At 33.3% G+C, this 22,906-nt stretch overlaps 1 protein-coding gene across 5 annotated transcripts in view; it reads left to right on the top strand.

Annotated features, from left to right (window-relative positions):
* Window positions 1-22,906, top strand: part of LOC129218279 (organic cation transporter protein-like) — a 230,253-nt gene that overhangs the window by 190,320 nt on the left and 17,027 nt on the right. For all 5 annotated transcript variants that reach the window (XM_054852512.1, XM_054852511.1, XM_054852510.1 and 2 more), the window contains 3 exons: window positions 1,515-1,662; window positions 4,613-4,701; window positions 19,628-19,842. In XM_054852512.1, the coding sequence (XP_054708487.1) occupies window positions 1,515-1,662; window positions 4,613-4,701; window positions 19,628-19,842 (452 nt within the window). The remainder of the gene's footprint in view (window positions 1-1,514; window positions 1,663-4,612; window positions 4,702-19,627; window positions 19,843-22,906) is intronic.

Consider the following 22,906-nt stretch of genomic DNA (forward strand, 5'->3'; position numbering starts at 1 on the left):
TATGCCTACACAGACACAAACACACATGCCTACACACATACACATAACCCGTACACACAAACACATACGCCTACATACACACACTCGTGATTGCGAGAAACATAATTTGAATTCAAGATGTCAAAATTGAAATTAATTTTTTTTTAATTTGTTTTTTATGCTGTCGGACCTGTACTGATGAAGATTTTTGGAATTAATCACGACGGAGATCTTCAGATGGAGATGTTATTTGAAAACGCTGATATCATCATTCTAATGGAGACTTTAGGGAATGTTTCTGTTTCCGTAATGAGAAGTTTTTTGTACTATTGTCTTCATTTAAATTGGCACTTAAAAACTGTTGTGCTTACTCTGATTTTAATAACATTTTTACTCTGAACTTTTTGGTATTTTAATCAGGACCGTTTACGTTACTTAAAAACAGTTGATTTCCTTCTGATGGGGATTTTAAAGGTTTGATGTTCTCACTTTAAAGGGATATTATTAGAATAAATATTTGTAGTGACTGTTGACCCTATTTTCGGACTATTTCTCTGGTAAGAAGCATAGGCACCCGTATGCATAATTTTAAGGGGTCTCAAACATTTTCCCCATGGTTTAGCAGGATATTTTCCCCATAGAAACCGATTGCAGTGCAGATTAAAATTATTAAAGTTTGACATTATTAATAAATTATTCATTGATGGCCAGAGAAGAAATGTATGCGAAAGTATTTTCTCCAAACTGTGCTTGAAGCCGTCTCAAAATTTCAGAATGATGCATTATGCACAAGACGTGTGCAACTCTTGCTCACTCATGACGTACTGAAGCAGCCCATCACTCCGCTGTGGTTGCGCGCACAAAAGTTCTTATTCGGGCATCCCTTTCAATACATTGTCAAAGCTCCACCTCATATTATCATTACTAACAGCTGCGTTACAGTCTAATTCTGGTTTATATTTGATCCACCTACGTAAAACTGAAAGTTATTTGAGATGTCAGTTGCACTTGCACCTAGTAGTCATGGAAGCCCGTGAAAAATTTTGGATGATAATGACGCGAAACACTGGGGACAAGTTTTAGCTGTGAAAGAAACATATTAATGTATGCAATCAAGCAAAAAAGAAAATTCATTTAAAATTAGGATACTTATTAGGGGATTACATATCGTCGCCTCAGAACAACAGTACCTTACAGTTATTCTTGGGGTTAGATGTCTTACTGTTGCTCTGAGGCGACGATATACGTATAATCACGGAATGGTTTTATTACTGTCTTTTTGCTTATGAATGTATATAAACAAAAAAAATTGAGAGAAAGACAGTAAGGGCTGTCAAGTTTTCTTTTTTATTTAGCCTTTCATATAGTGCTTACCGGACACTCTTTAATAATTGAAATACAAGGAATATTAAATGCCAATTTCTTGAATTTTTTAAATTATTTTCGTTGATGGAACATAACACAAGCACAATAATTGTAAAATCTGATTTTGCATACACAACAGTTTTTAGTAAAATGTTTCTTTTCAACTGTAGGCTATTACCTGAGTCTCCTCGATGGCTGCTTTCCAAAGGTAAACTCAAACAAGCACTGCCAATTTTGGAGGAAATAGCGAAGTTAAATAAAGTGGAAGTCAAAGATTTAGAATCCAAAGCTAAAGCTCTTAGCTGCAGCGATAATGATGTAAGAAATATATTTTGAAATTGTTAGTTTTATTTCATTTTCTGGGTACAGTGAAACCTGTGAAGGTTGACTACCTGCGATGCAGTATTTTAGTGGTTAGCTTAAAGTGGTCAATTTATGAAGGTTGATAGATGGGCAATTTCACGGGTAACTGACTGACATTTTTGAAGTAAAACAAAACGTATTTTGTAACGTTTAATGGAAAATATATGTTGCCCTGGAATATTGTATTTTTTAAGCTGAATTTAATGGTAAAATTGAATTCCCGAAATACATTTTGAATGATTTTTAAATATTTATTAAAAACGTGGTAACTGACTGCCATTTTAAAAAGAAATATGTCAGACGGTTACCATACTTTTAACATTTTTTTTAATCGTTCAAAATGAATTTGGGGAATTTAATTATACCATTGAATTTAGCCTAAAAAATACAATATTCCGCGGGAAAATATCGTTTTTACAATGCATATTTTGTGTTGAATATTACAAAATACGTATTGTTTTGATTCAAAAATGTCAGTCAGTTGCCCGTGGAATTGCCCATATATGATCCAGGACTAATTCTGTACCTGGCAATAACGGTCAACTTTACAGGTTTTACTGTACTTTAAAAAATGCCTTGATTACAGTGACAGTAAGATCAATGGATTTAAGCATAAGTACGAAGTAATGGAGAAATGAAGAAAAGATCTTGCACTCGTTCTATACCATTGCTCTAAAATGATAAAAATACTACTACTAATAATAATAATAAAAACAACAAACAATAATAGAAATTATACTGCTGAATTTTAATCTATGCGTAGTAAAGAACTATAACTCTTTTTCCAGCCCACTTCTTTCAAAATAGGTATGGGAGAGCATACCTATTTTGGACCATGCATATAAACTGAAAAATATACATGTTGTCGGTCTCTTGTAGGCATATACATCTTACACTATAAAAAAATCCGAAACGTCACTGATTATTTAGAGGTAATGTTTCGGGATGTCAAGAGTTTACACCAGCCTCCTGTGAAAAACAAATTTTTTTGTGAAAAGGTTTCCTGATTGCAACATGTTATATAAATGCTGATTTATACTGCAGTGTGAAGCAGTTTTAGCTACCAGTGTAAAAATACACTCAGGAACATTGAAAATAGCGCCCCAAGAAAGAAGAAAGGTACAAGCGCGAAATTTTGCATATAAGAGTGGCATTTGATATGCAAATTATCCAAGTTTGGTGTCAAAGCGCATGACCGTTTATCCTACAGCACCGGTGAAATCGGGAAAAATGTGCTTGATAAACCAGTGCATAATATAAGATTTATAAATGTTAGGATTACATCAGGATAATCGGAGAACCCTAATGAGTGAAGGATGCCAGGTAGACGAGTTAGATGGCGTTTCTCACAGTTAAGCGAGTTTGATCATCGCCAGAAAATTGCAGGCTGGTCGACGAGCCGTGTTGCTGCCCAGGTGAATCTTTCGGAGTGTTCCGTTAGAAACTGTTGGAGGCAGTGGACACGAGATGGTACCCACGTGCAAAAAAACGGGTCTGGAGTGACCAAGAAGACCACGAGGAGAGAGGATGGAAGGATCGTGCGGCAAGCGCTCGTGGATCCCACAGTGACTCGTTTCACCATACAAGCAGATGTAGGGGTAGTAGTTGTTCCCCGAACCATTTCTAAACGTCTTGTGGAAATAAATCTGCAGTCCAAGCGCCCTTTTCATGTACTTTAACACCAAAACATGGCAACTCTGCTGCAATGGGGCGAAGCCAGAGCGATGTGGGATGTTACTGATAAGCAAAAGGTGGTGCTCAGTGATGAATCCCGATTCGTTTTGGGGTCAGAGGTATCCGCGCACGGATGAGGAGGCGCCCTGAAGAAAGGTACCACACCACCCATTCTATCGCACGACACACTGCCCGCACAGCGGGCATAGTGATCTGGGAGGCTTAGTCTATGATAGCTGACCCACTCTAGTTCTGGTGCGTGGAACCTTAACGGGCCAGCGTTATGTTAATGACATTCTGCAACCACATCTAGGACCGTTCCTAAATGGCCTCCCAGGAGCAATTTTCCAGCAAGATAATGCTCGCCCCCATACAGCTAGAGTTGCTCAAGACTTCTTACGTCCGTTTGAGACTCTTCCATGGCCAGCCCGCTTTCCCGACCTGTCCCCTACAGAGCATTTTAGAATCAGCTGAAACGCCAGATGTCGCCGTACTACTCTGTGCAAGATTTAGAAGTGGCTGTTGAAAACTTGGGGGTCCATCGGCCTCAGAACAACATCAGACGTTTAATTAGCTCAATGTCGGACCTTATTGCGGCATGTATTGCAGCAAAAGGGTGTCCAACGCACTATTGAAGTAGCATTGTATTTATCACATTTCTTAGCCTGTATTTGTTTAATTGTCTAGATTTAGGGATCAAGTGTATCTCTCATCTGTATTATTCTGTACATTAAATTTCACTTCAATCCAATGCTTTCTTCGGGCGCTATTTTCAATGTTCCTTAGTGTACATTAGGCTTCTCTGTATTAGGTGTTTCTCCTTCAACCTAGTAAGGGCCCCTCTGGATTCACGGAGCACGGAGTCCCAATCAAATACAGAATGCTGTCTCCGGATTGTGTAGCTTTGAAGGAATTGCTTGCAATACCTCCATTTACGCCGCGGCCATTTTTGCTTTAAGAACTTTCCTGGCAAATCAGGAAGCTATTACTATATGCATATAGTGTATAAGGTTTCACTGAAGGTTCCTGTTTTAGTCCAGATCTATGACTGGCATTGATTAGGACGGTTTCTGAATTTTTCAAAGCAATTTCAGATTGATTTCAGGAAGGTTTTTAATTTTTAACTAGGAACTTTCCCGGTTTTTGCCACATATATTATTGGCATTGATCAGGCACATTAGCGCCCCATTATTTTCCTAGGCAGCATAAATTATATTTCTATTTACTGTAGGGTGATGGTAAAAGTTCCGCTGTAACAGTGATAGATTTGCTTCGTACTCCAAACTTGAGGAAGAAAACCCTTTGTTTGTACTTTACGTGGTAAGTTTAGTTTTCTTTAATCTTCTTGAAAATATTTGTTCGTAGACAGAACATTGACTTTTGAAGAATATTTTTATGCGTTTTGTTTTCTATATAAATACAGTTGGCTCTCTTTTTAACGACGCTCTATTTAACGACTTCCTCTATTTAAAGACGGCTTTTCACGGTCCCATATGGTCCAATATAGTTTTAAAAGCATTCTATTTGAGGACGATAGTAGGGGAAAAGGGACAGTTTCGCGACAGCAGGCGGATCGCCGGATCAGATCCGCCTGCGACCTCCGCCTCTGACCTCCGGGTTGCGCCTGTGACCTCGCCTGGTTGCGCCTGTGACCTCGCCTGTGACCTTGGGTGGAGCCGCCTCCCAGGGCCGCCGCGAGGACTCCTAGAAGGTTACGGGGTTTTTTCCCGCGTTTTTGAATATTTTCGCGCCTTTTTGGACTGTCGTTTTTTCTTCTAACCTTATACGAAGGTTTTCGCACGACCGCGTTTTCGCGCTTCGTCATGAAAGGTTACGGATAGTTTCCGCGCGCTTTTCAGATATTTTCCCGCGTTTTTGTACTTTGTCGTTTTTTCCTTTTTAGGGAATGGCAACACTTTGTAGAAGATAAGGAGGTTTTTACTTTTTGGATGGCAACACCAAAGTTTTTAGTTTTCGAGTGGCAACACTTGTTGCTAGGTTTTAACTTTTCGATTTTTACTTTTAAGAACGTTCGTGGCGCCATCTATCGTGACTTTGAGTATTTTTTTCTGGACTTAGAATATTTCCCTGAATTTAATTATTTTTATTTTTAGAGTGTCGGGAATCGAACACCCAAACTTTAAGTTAGCAAAAACGTATGCCAACCACTATGCTATATTTTCCATTACTCTTTCAGTCTTAATGTGAATCTGTACCATGACAACGAATATTACAATTAAATTAATTTTAAAACCATGAATTAATTTACTCTTTTGTACTAATCAAGACACATCATTAACTAAATTTCAGCTCATAATTGAAACTATCATCATTATTATTATTTTTCATAATAACAGTTTTTCACTTAAGTTAAGATTTATTTAAATACATCCCATTCGAGATTTTAGATTTATTTCAATGCTTTGTGGACTTGAAATATATTTTAAACTTTGATTTTCTTTTTCATGCATTTCAAACTTTATCATTTTTTTTACAACATTGATTCTTTGCATGAATTTCAAAACATTTTAATCAATTTACTCTTAGCATTAATTAACACTTATCATTAACAAATTTTCACGGAATTTTTTTAAATCATCTTAAATATGTTTTTTTCTTTTTTTTTTTACTTTTATACAACAAAATATTTTTTTTAACTTGTTAAATTTTCTTAACTATTTTTTTTCTTTGTCAAATTTACAAAATAATTTTTATAACTTGTAAAAATTTCGAAGAAAAAATTTTCTTAACTAATTTTTTTTTTTTTTTTTTTTTTTTTTTTTTTACTTTCATACAACAAAATATTTTTTCTAACTTGTTAAAATTTCGAAGAAATAATTTTCTTAACTATTTTTTTCTTACTCGTAAATTTTTTTTTATTACGAATAAAAATGAAAACAATTTTTTTTTTACTTTCATACAACAAAATATTTTTTCTTACTTGTTAAATTTTCGAAGAAATAATTAACTTAAATATTCTTTCATACATTTTGAACTTTAACGTTTTTTCCTGTCATTTAGCACTTTGATTTTTTTTTTTTTTACTATTTTAGCGTTTTTCAATTATTTTCAGTCTTTAACTATTTTTTTACTGTTTCAAGCATTTCAGACTTAGATTATTTTTTCATGATTTCGATTTTTTTAGTATATTTTAGAGTTTGATCATTTTCTCGCTTGTTTTTACTTTATCGCTTTTTTTTCCGACATTTTTAAACTTAGAAATTTTTCACAATTAGTGTCAGGAATCGAACCTTCAAATTTTTCGAAACATTATCAAGTCTACAATTTTCATCCAACTAATTTAATTTAAAAACTTGCAATCAATTTACTCTTAGTAGTTACTAACACTTATCATTAACAAATTTTCAAGGATTTAAAAAAAAATCAACTTAATTAATTTTTTTCCATTAAGCAAATTTCGCACTCAAGTTACATTTCATCACTACATATGCTTTTCAAGAATTTCATTTAATTTATCACATTTTATTTAATCAACTCTAATAATTATTTTTTGATTAGTATTTAACTTAGTCATTTCATCGCATAGTATTTTACTTTATTATTTTTTTTTTTCATACAAGCACTTTTGTTAGAATAAAAATTTTCACGAAGTAGATTCACTTTGACTATTTCATTTTTCCAATAATATTTTATTTTACTTTACCATGCTTTACTATTTTACTTACTGCGTTTTACTATTTATCATTCATTACAGCTTTTCCAAAATATTACTTTACAACCAACTAATTTCATTAACAGAATTTTCATTACAATTTATAAATTTCAGTTTTATTTAATTATTTTTACCTACGGTAAAATAAAACACATAACATAAAAATGTTAAACATCAATGAAGAACCCAAGAAATGTTAAAATTATAAGTCGAGTATCAAAACTTCATGTATACAATCCTACAAATTTTAAAAATAGACTCACCGAAAAATAACTTCTATTGAAATTAATTTCAAAACTTACAATCAATTTACTCTTAGCATTAATAAACACTTATCATATTAAACAAAAAGGTGAAATTATCAACCAATGAGTCTCATTGGTTGATAATTTCACCTTTTTGTTTAACGCATCCTTCGAAAGTATAAATTTGATGTGGTTACTTCGAAAGATCATTTGGTGGTTTGGATTCCATTCCGATCGTGACGTGAAGTTTTCTGTGCTGAAGTTAACTTCTATCGAAAAACTTTTTCGAACAGTTGAAAATTTTAACTTGGTGTTTTGAATTTCTTTAGAGCTTTTGTAATGGAAAATCATAGGGAAAACTCGAATATTGTTGATGGTGGTGTGAGTCGTGAAGATGTTTTATCATCACATGTAAGTATTTATTTTTGAGTGTGTTATGTGATAATTCTTTTGTTGAAATATTTGAGGGCCCAAGCAATATGAAAATAATATAATAAATGATTTTGGGTAAATATTTCACCAATTTTTCTATTTCAAAAGTGTGAGTACGAAATATTCATTTCATGAAAATTGATTAATATTTGCACAGAATGTGCTTACTTGAAGGTTTGCGCTTATTTGATAATCATCTTACTTTAATATTCTAAAGAAGCTTGTTAGTTTAGTGGAAAAATTGTACATGCTGATTTGACAGCTGATGAACATTAGAGTTGATTAAATAAAATGTGATAAATTAAATGAAATTCTTGAAAAGCATATGTAGTGATGAAATGTAACTTGAGTGCGAAATTCGCTTAATGGAAAAAAATTAATTAAGTTGATTTTTTTAAAATCCTTGAAAATTTGTTAATGATAAGTGTTAGTTACTACTAAGAGTAAATTGATTGCAAGTTTTTAAATTAAATTAGTTGGATGAAAATTGTAGACTTGATAATGTTTCGAAAAATTTGAAGGTTCGATTCCTGTCACTAATTGTGAAAAATTTCTAAGTTTAAAAATGTCGGGAAAAAAAGCGATAAAGTAAAAACAAGCGAGAAAATGATCAAACTCTAAAATATATTTAAAAAATCGAAATCATGAAAAAATAATCTAAGTCTGAAATGCTTGAAACAGTAAGAAAATAGTTAAAGACTGAAAATAATTGAAAAACGCTAAAATAGTTTTAAAAAAAAAATAATCAAAGTGCTAAATGACAGGAAAAAACGTTAAAGTTCTAAATGTATGAAAGAATATTTAAGTTAATTATTTCTTCGAAAATTTAACAAGTAAGAAAAAATATTTTGTTGTATGAAAGTAAAAAAAAAAATTGTTTTCATTTTTATTCGTAATAAAAAAAAATTTACGAGTAAGAAAAAAATAGTTAAGAAAATTATTTCTTTGAAATTTTAACAAGTTACAAAAAATATTTTGTTGTATGAAAGTAAAAAAAAAAAAAAGAAAAATAGTTAAGAAAATTATTTTTTCGAAATTTTTACAAGTTAGAAAAATTATTTTGTAAATTTGACAAAGAAAAAAAATAGTTAAGAAAATTTAACAAGTTAGAAAAAATATTTTTTGTATAAAAGTAAAAAAAAAGAAAAAAACATATTTAAGATGATTTTAAAAAATTCCGTGAAAATTTGTTAATGATAAGTGTTTATTAATGCTAAGATTAAATTGATTACAAGTTTTGAAATTCATGCAAAGAATCAATGTTGTAAAAAAAAAATGATAAAGTTTGAAATGCATGAAAAAGAAAAATCAAAGTTTAAAATATATTTCAAGTCCACAAAGCATTGAAATAAATCTAAAATCTCGAATGGGTTGTATTTAAATAAATCTTAACTTAAGTGAAAAACTGTGTTATTATGAAAAATAATAATAATGATGATAGTTTCAATTATGAGCTGAAATTTAGTTAATGTTGTGTCTTGATTAGTGCAAAAGAGTAAATTAATTGATGGTTTTAAAATTAATTTAATTGTAATATTCGTTGTCATGGTACAGATTCACATTAAGACTGAAAGAGTAATGGAAAATATAGCATAGTGGTTGGCATACGTTTTTGCTAACTTAAAGTTTGAGTGTTCGATTCCCGACACTCTAAAAATAAAAATAATTAAATTCAGGGAAATATTCTAAGTCCAGAAAAAAAATACTCAAAGTCACGATAGATGGCGCCACGAACGTTCTTAAAAGTAAAAATCGAAAAGTTCTATTCTATTCAAGAGTCACAACTGACTTCAACTGTATTTATGTCGAGGACTGCATACTAAGTGCCTTGCCTCCATTATTTTATATACCGATAGATGGCAGCACCATCACCGGATCGAACAGTTAATGAGAATTTAGAACTAGTCCAAGAGCTAATAGCTACCTGGTGCTAGCACCCCCAGAGGTATCGTTTCACTTGGAGGACATTGAGACCACGAGCATATTTAACGTCGCCCAGTCCCCTTTAATGACGACGGTGGGTCTTCGACCAGCGAGGATCGAACCCGAGCCCCTCCGGCCCCGAGTCCAATGCCTTAACGATCAGGCTACCACGGCCGTAATCGAAAAGTTAAAACCTAGCAACAAGTGTTGCCACTCGAAAACTAAAAACTTTGGTGTTGCCATCCAAAAAGTAAAAACCTCCTAATCTTCTACAAAGTGTTGCCATTCCCTAAAAAGGAAAAAACGACAAAGTACAAAAACGCGGGAAAATATCTGAAAAGCGCGCGAAAACTATCCGTAACCTTTCATGACGAAGCGCGAAAACGCGGTCGTGCGAAAACCTTCGTATAAGGTTAGAAGAAAAAACGACAAAGTCCAAAAAGGCGCGAAAATATTCAAAAACGCGGGAAAAAACCCCGTAACCTTCTAGGAGTCCTCGCGGCGGCCCTGGGAGGCGGCTCAACCCAAGGTCACAGGCGAGGTCACAGGCGCAACCAGGCGAGGTCACAGGCGCAACCCGGAGGTCAGAGGCGGAGGTCGCAGGCGGATCTGATCCGGCGATCCGCCTGCTGTCGCGAGACTGTCCTTTTTCCCCTACTGACGATTTCTACTTAAGGACGATTTTTTGTGGTCCCTTGAAAGTCGCTAAACAGAGAGCCAACTTTTTTCTTTTGTTACTGAATAATATGCTTTTTTTTTACATCATTAATCTCTTTTCGGCAGTATCGAAAAGAGAAAGCTGTAATAAAATCAATCGAGTTATTCAGAGAAATACATAAGACATTTAATAAGTCATAGAGTAAATTTAGGATAATTGCCGCGTCTGGAATAGATACCGCACCACTTGTATTTCTTGTAATTACAGATAGAAAGCAGTCAGACACGCGGTATAGTTGTTCATTGAGATTTCTTTAACCAGTGTATAGCGTTGATGCCAAATCGGATACTACTTTTAGCTGTATAATCGTTATTTCGAGCTAAGTCCATAATTTAACTTTCGAAACTTTCAAACACCTTATGCTCAAACAGTTTTGTTTCCTAAAAATCGTAACCATGCATGATTTCTAAGTCAAAACTAAGAGTAGCGTCAGACCAAAATATAGTACGAATACGCCATTTTTCTTTAAAATGACAAAGACCTATGCTGTACGACTTCTGATCCGTACAAAATACGGTATATGCTGCAGTCTCTTTTTACGGGATACCGCTAATTGCTAAATTTGAACACTTTCTAACCATCCCGAGTAGCACGACATTTCGTTTCACAAACGTTTTAAAATAGTTGTCAATGTTGTGACAGCCATTTTGAAAATTTTATGAAACGTTTAAAAACGTTACCTGAGCTACTTGGGATTTCTTTTTTTTTACTATGTTATGACTTTTATGTTACTGGAGTTACTCTGGGTTGATGACCCTTTTTTTTTAACAATCCCAAGTGGCACTTGTCGTCTCATAAGCTCTGTATAATGGTTTTTAACGTCGTGACAACCATTTTAAAACGTTAATGAAACGTTTAAACGTTATCTTGTTTCAAACATTGTCGGATAGTCAGCGTAGGTACCAAAAACGCTGCATAAGAAGAGGTAAACCAATCATGAAAGATACTAATCAGCATATATCAAATCAATTTACAAGCCTGCACAGCGTGGAACCAGCAGTGCAAAATCATCATTACCTGCTAGGCTTTTAAATGAAATGTCTCCTATTACGGGACTTAACCACGTGCCAACAAAGCAACCGTAATTAAGATAACAGCAGTGCTCTTGAGCGATATTAATAATAGAAATGCGCTTAAATCAAATTTATTAAAAACAGATTCCATTTTTTTTTTTTTTTTTTTTTTTTTAAGAAAGAAAGATGACGAAACAACAAAGTGAAAATCAAATTTTCAACCTAGTTAAGATACCTGGACGCATCATCAGGCATTAATGAATATTCAAACAGGATCAAGTTCACTATACTAAAATCATTAAGTTTCTTTTTGTTTTTACTTAGCAAATAATACTTCAGGCTTCAGGTATTTAGTGTTTCATTCTGTTCGTATGCCATGCTTGGCATAACTCTCGAACGAATGTGGCGTTTTAACCTGAACATACGGGAGACGTGCAGCAGTGTAGTTTTTAGGACAAAACTGTTCAGCAATATGTATTCCTTTTTTTTCGTAGCACACAGTTGTATTTTTATCATTAAATAATATAGCATGATTTAGTCAGTTAAATCATGACCGTAGATGTTTTATACAGCTGCTGTAAAAAAAAAGACAGGTGATGAAACAACCAAGTGAAAATTGAATTTTCAATCAGATGAGGGTCTCACGACAGATCATTAGGCATTAACTTGATGATACGTTACGGTTTTATTGAATGATACGCCATCCTTGGTGAGCGAATCATCTGATTAATCATCCGTGGTTTTACTGAATGATTAACCTGATGATCCGTCATGGTTTTACCCAAAATCATAGGAATTTTTACACAGCTGCAGAAAAAAAAAGTGTGGTTTAACTCTCAAAGTCATTGTTTTTTTTTTTTTTTTTTTTTTTTTTTTTTTTTGTATGATGAATTAATTAGGAAAGAGTTTTGTTATGTTTTATGCGATTTTCATACCTTTTTACTTCTCAGATCCATGCTAATTCCGTCCAAGAAATATCTTTCTGATATAAGCGCAGAAAATCTAATTTTAACGAGACGGAAGGAAAATTTGCTAATAGAGCAAATCATATATTTTTTATGAATTTTTGAAGAAAAAAAGAAAAAATTTTAAAACGGAACTTCACCGAAGTTTAAATAGTTCTACTCATAGAGAGAAAAGTTTTAAAAAATGCTCAGTTATATTTCCTTCTCTCCAAAAGCTGTCGTATCTCGATCAAGATCTTCCAATTCAGCAATATTCTTTTCTGATTCCAGAACAACATTGGCAAAACTTGCCTTGAATTCATTAATGTCTTTAGTGCCACGCACATTAATGCGCACATAAATGCATATTTAATTTTGTACGCTCTACGTATGAAATAGTTTTATTATTATTATTATTCAATTAATGCTTACAACATTTTGCCTAAAAACATACTTTTAAGAGTATCTTTGATGTGTGTACCCATTGTTGAACATGTGCAGAAAATCATAAATTGTTTTACGTGCTAAAAATTCGTATATCATTTAAATTAAATATATTTGCAATTTTTTTTAGATATGAGAGAGTGAAACTTCGAGCTGGTTTTACAAATACTGAAATGTAAAAAAGCTCCAAGAAATCAAATAGTAACATTTTAATCTTGCTCTTCCAGTACTGACGTAATACTTTTTAAAAATCATGATCGCGAAAACAAAATTTTACAAAACTTGCAGCGGAGAAAATGAACACTGATGTCATAAACGAGTGCGAAAATTGTACATTTCATATCCTGAATTCTGTGATTTCATTTTATTTTCATTTTTTCTCGAACTGTTTCTTTCCAGTTTTGGAGCTATTTTTAATACAACGGCTTTCAAAAATGACACGAAACACTCAGCTCATTATAGGGGGTTAGACAGTAAGGAATCTTGAATTTTACAAGTTCTGATTTAACGTGAATGAGTTGGAAGAAAAAAGAGTGAAAACCTCCTTGCGACAAATTCAAAGGATTCATGTATCAGTCAAAACGGAAGTAGCGTAACATTTAATTTCTATTCTATTCTATTCAAGAGTCACAACTGACTTCAACTGTATTTTATGTCGAGGTCTGCATACTAGTGCCTTGCCTCCATTATTTTATATACCGATAGATGGCAGCACCATCACCGGATCGAACAGTTAATGAGAATTTAGAACTAGTCCAAGAGCTAATAGCTACCTGGAACTAGCACCCCCAGAGGTATCGTTTCACTTGGAGGACATTGAGACCACGAGCATATTTAACGTCGCCCAGTCCCCTTTAATGACGACGGTGGGTCTTCGACCAGCGGGGATCGAACCCGAGCCCCTCCGGCCCCGAGTCCAATGCCCTACCGATCGGGCTACCACGGCCCATTTAATTTCGTACTTGTCTTGCAAGACTGCTTTACCTGATGCCATCTTGTCGTGATTATTTGTTAGCGGCTGGGGTTTTTTTTTTTTTTTTTCTTTTTTTAATGAAAAAATCTATATAGATATATATAGAAGGAAATCAAAGTTGTGCTTCCTTAGTGCAAATCGTTTATTTACCTGCTTATTTTTTCGAGGAGAGATTAATAATTTTTTAAGGAATTTCTTAAATTTTTGATGAAGTAACTAGAAAAAGGTTTTTATATTTTGTCCTGTTTTTGTCACTTTTCCTCACAGACCCATGCTAATTCCGTCAGAGAAATATATTTTTGGGCCGAGTGTAGAAAATCTAATTAAACGACATGGGAGAGAACTTTGTTATTAGAGCAAATTTTATATTTCTAATGAATTTTTGAAAAAAAAAGTTTTAAAACACAATTTTACTGAAGTTTAAATTTTTTAACTGATAGAGAGAAAAGTTAAAATGCTTATTTTTATTTCATTTTATCCAAAACCTGTCATGTCTCTATCATAACCTGTCTTCCTCTCATGTCTTAGATCTTCAAATCTAACAATATTGTTCGCAGATACCAGAATAACATAGCAAAACTCACCATGAATTCAATGATGTCTTTAGTGTCATCTAGCAGTTGAAATCCTTTTTTCAGTTTAAGCTAGAATTATTGTTTTTTAGCTTTTAGAAATTTGTTTGAATTATTTTTCTCTCTCCTTTCAATTTGAACCATTTCCTGTCTAGCCAGAGAAATCAGGAAAGGGGAACGTGCCAACCTTTAATCACTTCCTGAGTTAAACCTACATACAGTGGCTCCCAAAAGTGTTCGTACACCTACGACTTTCAATGAAATAGGCCCTTATCCATTGATTAGAATTAATATTTCGGAATAGGTATTTTATTATAAGATCTATGATCTATTTTTAACAAAACTGCATTAAAATTTTTAATAAAACATTAAAACTTTTTTTTTTTTAAATCAAAAAACAAAAAGTGCCGGAAATTTTATCTCACAAAAGTCTTTGTACACTTTGCAAAAATGTTAAAAAATTAGTAAATAATCTAACTTTTTACTAAGTTATTATTTATTAGAATATCATGCAGTAACAATAACAGCTTTTAAACGTCTGAGAATAGATTTCATTGTTCTTTCTTTCTTTTTTTGTGCTATTTCTGAGTTAGTGTTCAGCCGCACTGCGAGTCTTACTGTTTCTAATTCGCTTTTCGTTTCAATGGTGTATTTTCATAATCTAGTCACCAGATATCTCCAAATATGTTCCATTAAGTTTAAATCTGACGATTGAGGAGATATTTCTAAGCTGAAGGATAAATTTTGAGGCACCAAACGCGAACGTGTGCTTCTTATCGTTATCTTGATTAAAAAAAAAAGTTGTTTCCGATTACCGAATTTTGGGCTAATAGTTTAAAATTGTTTTTAAAATATTTAAATGAACAGCATAATTCATTATTTCACCAAAAAATTCCAAATTTCCAACTCCTGATGCTGAGATGTACCCTCACACAAGAACACCTTCACCCTCCTGATTAACTGATCTAACTAAGTTCTTAAGATTAAATTCCTCATTTTTTTTTCTTCCATTTACAATTATACAACAATTTAACCCAAAATGTTGAATTTATTTTCATCTATAAGTAAGACGTCGTTCCAAAACGTTTTGAGATTATTTATCATTGATTTTACGATGGAAAGCGTAAGCTTACTGTTTTTCGCACGATCAAGGAAATTTCTGCGGAAAGAGATCCCATTTAATCCAGCTAATCAGAAACCTTGGCGAACAATTTTAGGTAAAAATTAAACGTAAAATGTTTCATTCAATTCTGCAGAAACTTTTTCAGTTCTGAAATGTGTATTTTTCATGTTTTTTTTTAACTGTAAACCTCCGATCACGCTTTGTCAACTTTGCCAGTTGACCTTTTCTTACCTTGTTTTCGATCCGATTCTTGTCTTTAAAGCATTTTATCAAGCACTTCATTATAGAATGGTATAAATTAACCAATTTAGAGACATTTCAAACCAATTTACGGCGACTGTGAGGGAAAAAAATCAAATTTCGAATCGTGTTTGTTGTTTTCTACGCATACCTGCCACTTTAAAATAATAAGCAGAATATTAGCGAATAAATACACAAAAAATTAAAGGCAAATGACTTTATAGTATCATTACAATGCAAAAATAATTAAAAAACCACATATGATAATTTTAATTATTAATTTATTCGAAAATATTTCAGTATACAATGACTTTTGTGGCGTATCTTTTCTCTGTCTCTTCGATTTTTGACAAATTTCAAAACTAAAATCTGGCAATATTTTGAAAAAAAACTACTGGGTTTTATTCAGAATGGCATAGGAATGGTGTGAAAAAAAAATTGGACTTCATATTCGAATTCAGTTTTGTGTTATTTTGGTTTTACTACAAAATTTCGAGGTGTACGAACACTTTTGGGAGCACTGTATAACGATATTGTATTTCTTGTCAGTTAAGATTATGTGATACATTTCTATTGTATATCACCGTTCTTACTTCTCCACGTCCAGTCTGTATTGTGTTCTTTTTAAAAATGAATTTATAACATAAAGTGTTTCACATTGAAAATCCAATTAGTCCATTTCATCTACAGGGTGTGTCAGTACAGCGTTTACAGACTTTCAGGGCAGATAGAGTACACCTAGACGATGGGAAACTACATAGCAGTGCGTGGTCGGAAACGCTTTTCTGGCGCGGTAGTGACGACACAAATCACCAAAAAGAAAAGACACGAATAAGAGAAGAAAACATGTTTATTACCCTTAGTACACCAAAAACTAAGAAAAAAGAACATGAAGGAACCAACGACCGTCATTAAAGTAGTTGTTCGAAAGTAAGACCCTGGGCACTTACGGACCCGGGGTCGTCGTATGGGCCGTGATGCATGCCTCACATCTTCGGCGCATTGAAGATCGAACATCAAAGCGAGCGCGGCAACAAAAAACGCGTGTGCGCATGCACCGTCATTTGATGCTTCAGTTTAAGCAACGACATCTATCGTGCACACCAGACAAAATTTACCAGCGTTTTTGCTGTATTAAAAATGATAAACATGTTTTCTCCTCTTATTCGTGTCTTGTCTTTTTTGTGCTTTGTGTCGTCACTATCGCGTGAGGAAAGCGTTTCCGACCATGCATTACTATGTGATTTTCCATCGTCTAGGTGTACTCTATCTGCCCTGAAAGTCTGAAAACACTATACACTGTCAAAACTACGGGTGCCTTTGACTAACTATTTGGCTCCCTGGGGTGAAAACAGGGGGCCTCAGGGTGCAATAGAGGCTAGGAAATGTGATCAAGGTGAATGACGCTAATAAATGTGAAAACAGACCTCCTAAATGTATGGGTGAAACGCTGGCGCATGCGCTCTCTGCTCTGACATCATTCAACCACAATCAATGGCGGACGCAAGAATAATTACGCACATGCACTTTCCCATTGAATGAAGTACGAAATTGGATTAAAACTCATAAGTTTCTGCTATTTACTCTTCAAAGTTTCGCGTAAGTACAGGCATTTGATCACTGTGTAGCTTTTAAGGCTTTCGAACATATTTAAAAGTGTTTCAAAGGTACGTTGATTCTTCAGTTAGCCGTTATGTACATTTGCTATTTCTATCATGCATAAATTTTACCTAAAAATAGCTATCAGCACCGGATAAGTAACATTTAATAATCAAAACGCTTAAATTAGATGACATTTGAAAAGTTATTTCAACTATTAATTTTGACTATGTGATTTTACTTGCTTGTATTGTCAACAATCTTGTGGATTTTTAACTAAGAGATTTATTGTTAGCAATGTGATGCACTCAGCAAGTGAACCGAAACTCTAATTACGATGATGCAAAAAACGAAAACATTAAAGCACGAAAAAAAAAAGGAAAGCGGATTGAGAAAAAGAAATTTCTTCTCCGTCTCGATTTTTTTTAATTTATTATCTCGTGTCTAAGTTAACTAGCTTTCCTCGACGTTATTGCTTAAAGCGAATGATTGAGCTTTTTTCGTCACTCTAGTAATAGTAAGAATGAATAACTCGTTAGAATTTGTTTTGGCTTTTAATTTATCGAAAGACTTGTGCTCTTTTATATTCTATACGGATATTCAAATGTCGAATCATATATACGTACATACTAATATGGTGCTCTTGATTAAAATTTCGAACGTGATGAAACGATTTTATTTTTCCATGATTGCAATATAATTGAATATTTATTGTTCGTGTAAATGATTTACAAATAGTACCTACGCTCTTCATTTTCGGTACGATCGTGCTGCAGTAAATGTCAATAACATATTAAAATTACTGAGCAATCCAAGTGGATGTACGAAAATTAGTGCACGGCAGACAAATTTAAGTCATGAACACTTCTAAACTATGTTCGAAAGTTGAAATGTGATCAAATGCCATAAAGTACAAGTTTTATTCATTTTCAGAACTATTCAATGTGGAAAATGTACCAAGACTTAATTTTTTATAACTCAAAATAATAAATAATAATGTATACAATTGATTACGGAAATGCATACAAAACCGAGGGGGGGGGGGCTCAGCAACAGGAAACAGAGGGTGCCAATGTTCTGCCATAGGGTTCCGTTTTTCACCGCGGTGCACGCTGGGTGAAGGCTGCCGGTGTTTCGCCCGTGCTAAGGGTGCAATTTCGGCACCGTAAAGAGTGCCGCTGGTGAACAAACTTTTCCCCCTTGAAAAGTGCCAAGTGCAACCTGTAGTTTTAACAGTGTACTGATTCACCCTGCATATTAGCTTTCAAAAATCAATCGCACCTTCATTTGAATACCTTGGACCAATTCGTGCATGGAAATATCTCACAATGAGAAGATTATACCTTTTGGTTTGGGTTAAGGGCCTTAAGAATGTCCTCAGATAATGTCTCAATAACTTGGTCAGCACATGCAGTGGTTGGAGCTTAAGTTAAAATTATCTTTGTGATAATTCTTAGAGAGTTTTGCCGTGAAATTGTCACTCATTCAAAAAAACTTGGGTTTTTTATTACGTTATTTTTTTATGCTACTGCTATACAAAAATACTACTCTTTTTCAGATTACGTTATGTTCGTTGACAATAAAGCATGTTTTCACTTTTCAGATCTGGAAAATCTTCAACATCTCTTGTAACTTTCACTCGGTCTTACACTAATAAAATAGAGTTCAACGATTCATCAAGAGTTTGATTAAATCTAACAAAACTTAACTAACATACAACCGTCATATTGGGGATTAGTTTCACCACTTTGATGTCGCTGTTAAAACCATGACCTTAGTGAAATATTGAACTATTATCACGGCAAAATGTTGAACTATGTTTGAAGGGTTTTTTTCCCCCAGAAATTGTAATATAATATTGCTTATTTTTCTTTCAGTAACTACCATACATTGAGCCAATATTATTTTCAAAAAAACATGCTCAGGTTGGGAGGTTTATGTAAAATATTTCATTTTTATTTTCGAATACAATTTTGTTCTGCCGTAAAACTTCATTTTACTTTTGTTGCCTCCTTTCATTTTCAATGATTTTAAGCAATTTACACCATGTTCTCATGCGAATAATCCATCACTATTTTTAATAAGGTCATGAAAAGAAAATCAAATAGTGTCAGCAGTTCTGATTAGATACTTTATGTAATTTCGCTTTCATATTCATCAAAATGAAAGCAACAGCAACAAAAATTTCATTGCTAAGCTTTACGGTTGCGCACTGTTAACATCATCTCTCAAAATTTGCACGCACTACGATGCGCACAGGTGCAAAACTTGAGCAAGGACACTTTTCATTGAGTCACGTGCAGTAAATATATTTATTTTGAATACTAATTGTAAAATTTATTTTCAGGGTTGTCATATCATTCACATATTACGGATTATCGTTAAACACGAATGATTTGGAAGGTAACGATTACTTGAATTTCTTTATTTCTGGTCTATTGGAATTCCCTGCAATGTTTTTTTGTCTGTTCACCATGGATTTCTTAGGCAGAAAAAAACCTTTGATGTTCTGTCTTCTGACGGGTGGACTCGCTTGCTTCGGGTGCATGTTTGTCCCAAAAGGTAAATTTATAGCTCAGTCCAAGACATGTAATTTGATTTTGGTATACCATGGCACGGCTTTGTAAACATTTTCTCTAGGCATAATAAATGATATTGCGTTATCTCTTGTGGTATTCCCCACAAAGTATGTTCAGATCTTCCATTGTTCCGAATGTTTGATTCACGGGCCATTATGGCAAATTTATAAATGCCTGCTGATGACTCTGGAGCGAATGTGGGACTGTTAATAATGCTTATAGAGAATTTCTATGAAATCTTACATTATAGAGCATGAAGTTTTTGCTGTACAGTGTGTAGACTATTGCACCCTTGCCTTAACGTTGTAAAGATGTTAGAGGGGGGGGGGGGACATGCGAACTATTGAAGACATTTTTTAAAATACCATAAAAAAAAGAAATACATTTTTTTTTATCTCAAAACATTCCATGACACAAAAAAAAAGACCATTACCCATGAGGATACTTTTGCTTTGAAAAATTGATAATATTTTTTGAAAAATTAAGAAATGGAAAAGAAAAAATTCCCTTGTGCGCCCCTTTCCCCTATATTATTCTGATTCTGATTTCACTGAGGGGGTATAGGGGGTAATTTGCTAGAAAGTATCAAGGGGACAGGTTTTTCTGCTTTGTGGTTAACGTTTCTGACAGCGTTTTATACAATTAACCACCGTTAACCGCTTTTACCACCGCATTTTTTTTTTTAATTCAGATTTTGAATCATTTATTTCAAGTAGTGAATTGATGAAATTAAGACAACGTGTTTATTACTTCTATCGGTTTTATTTTAATTTATGACAGCAATTGTATATTTAATTCCACTTTTAACGAATTCAGTACAGTAATTGATAATTTTTGGATATGATATTTAGTACCCAAATTTTTGGTTTAGTTTTGTTTTCATAAATTTAGTTCATATTATTGAAAAGATAATAAGGATTATTAAGATTTCCTTTTTCTTGTTTTATTTAACCTTTAATGTTTCTTATTACATCCGTAAATCACTCTTCAAAATAAATAATAATGATAGTATTACATGAAATAAAACAATATTTATAAAGACAAAAAAACTTTTTTAAATGCCTCAGTTTGTTTAACAATGTAAATTTTATAATTTCAGTTAGATAATTTTAATTAAGAAAATAATTAAGATTCTAATCAGAAAAAACTCAAGCGTTAAAAATAATCCAGTAAATTCTATGAACTCAAACTAATCTAAAAGAATCTAAGTTATAGTCATTTTATTTTTATTATCATTTCTAATACATAACTTGATTCATTTAAAGAGATGGCAGCACACTCCAACATAAGTTCTAGTTTATAAAGCATCTGAAATCAAACTGAATCAGAAAAAGATACTTTGGTATTGACATCAATATCACAGAAAATTAAGTATTACTGGCGGAAATATTTTGAGAATAAGAGAAAGGAATAACATTTTAAAGCCCTTCAGCATAAATTACTTACTTCAGGGGAAAAAATACAAAACATTCATTAGAGTTAGTTGCAGTTGAGTTGAGCATTGCTTCAAAAAATCTGCGAAGACGTAAAAATTGTGCGAAACCTACGAACTAAAAAAGAAAATTTTTTAAAGCACAAAATAAAATGTTTTATAGATGATGTTTTGGACTAAATATAAGAAGTTCCTTTCTCAATTCTAAAATATGTTAGATTGTGTTGGGGTGCCCATCACCGGAATGGGTCATATCGCAGGCTATGTCATTAAATTTTTAAGGAGATGTTTCACAGAGGACAGTGGCGGATTTACTAGGGGGCGGTGGCGGCAACCGCCCCCTCCGTGACCGTCATTTTCTAAAACCAATAATATAGAATTGAAGGAATTACTAGCAATCGCTACAAATTTCAATCAAATACATTTCACAAATTTGCTTTAAACTAAGTTTAGACAGTTAGTGTAGTCGAAGATGGACAGCGTTACCCACTTTTTAATTTGAACCCAAGCTCGCCACTCCCCTCTTTTTTGAACTTTAATAATTTTTATATTTCTATTCGTGTCTTCCAACCTTTTTCTTCCATGGACTACACTATGCTGGTGTGATAATACATTGCTATGACTTAGAACAGTAATTCCAACCGTGGGGGTGATAGCCCCCAAAGGAGAGATTTAACACTTCAAGGGAGCAATGAGTATTTAAAATACAGGATAAAAGGGGGGCAGTTGACTCCATGCCCCGTACATGACGGGTTTGGGGGGAGGAATGACTTTTACGGTTTTCAACCGCCATCCCCTGGAATAGACTGTAAATCCGCCCCTGACAGAGGATACCCATGTTTATGGATGAAAAAATTCGTGGACAGAGAGTTCATCCATACTTTCGAATCTTTTTGCATTTTTTCGGGATGTCTGTTCACCCATATAATATTTATAAAGACAATAAAAAACAACTTTTTTAATGCGTCATTCTTTCAATAATATATATTTTATAATTTGAATTAGATAGTTTCAATTCAAAAAAAAAAAAAGAAAGTCCGTAATGAGAAAAAAAAATCAAGGGTTAAAAATAGTCCAGTAGGATCTGAGAGTTCTAACTAATCTGACTAAACTAATCTAAATTATAGCCATCAAATTTTTGTCAGCATTTGTAATAAAAAATGTAATTCTTTTAAAGAGATGGCAGCACACTCCAATATATATTTCTGATTTTTAAAGAATCTAAAATCAAACTGAATCAGGGAAAGATACTTCAATATTGAAATCCAATATTACTGAAAATTTAGTGGTTATCGCGGACATTTTTTGAAAGTACTAAGGAACAACGTTTTAAAGCTCTTCTGCAGGTACTAATTTATAAAAAAAATAAAACGAAATAAAATAAAACACTTATTAGATTTAACTGCAATTGATTTGATTGCTTCAAGGAAAACTGCAAAGAAGTAAAAATTGTAAACCTACAAAGTAAAAAACAACCTTTTAAAGCACAAAACAAAAGTGAAAAAAATTTAGACGGTGTTTTGGACTTAAAAGGAGTTCTTTCAATGCAGAAACATATGAGTGTATGCAGTTGAGTCATGTTGGGTCATATCGCATACTACGCCAATGAAGTTTT

The sequence above is a fragment of the Uloborus diversus genome, chromosome 3 (genome assembly GCF_026930045.1).
Source record: "Uloborus diversus isolate 005 chromosome 3, Udiv.v.3.1, whole genome shotgun sequence".
Taxonomy (NCBI): domain Eukaryota; kingdom Metazoa; phylum Arthropoda; class Arachnida; order Araneae; family Uloboridae; genus Uloborus; species Uloborus diversus.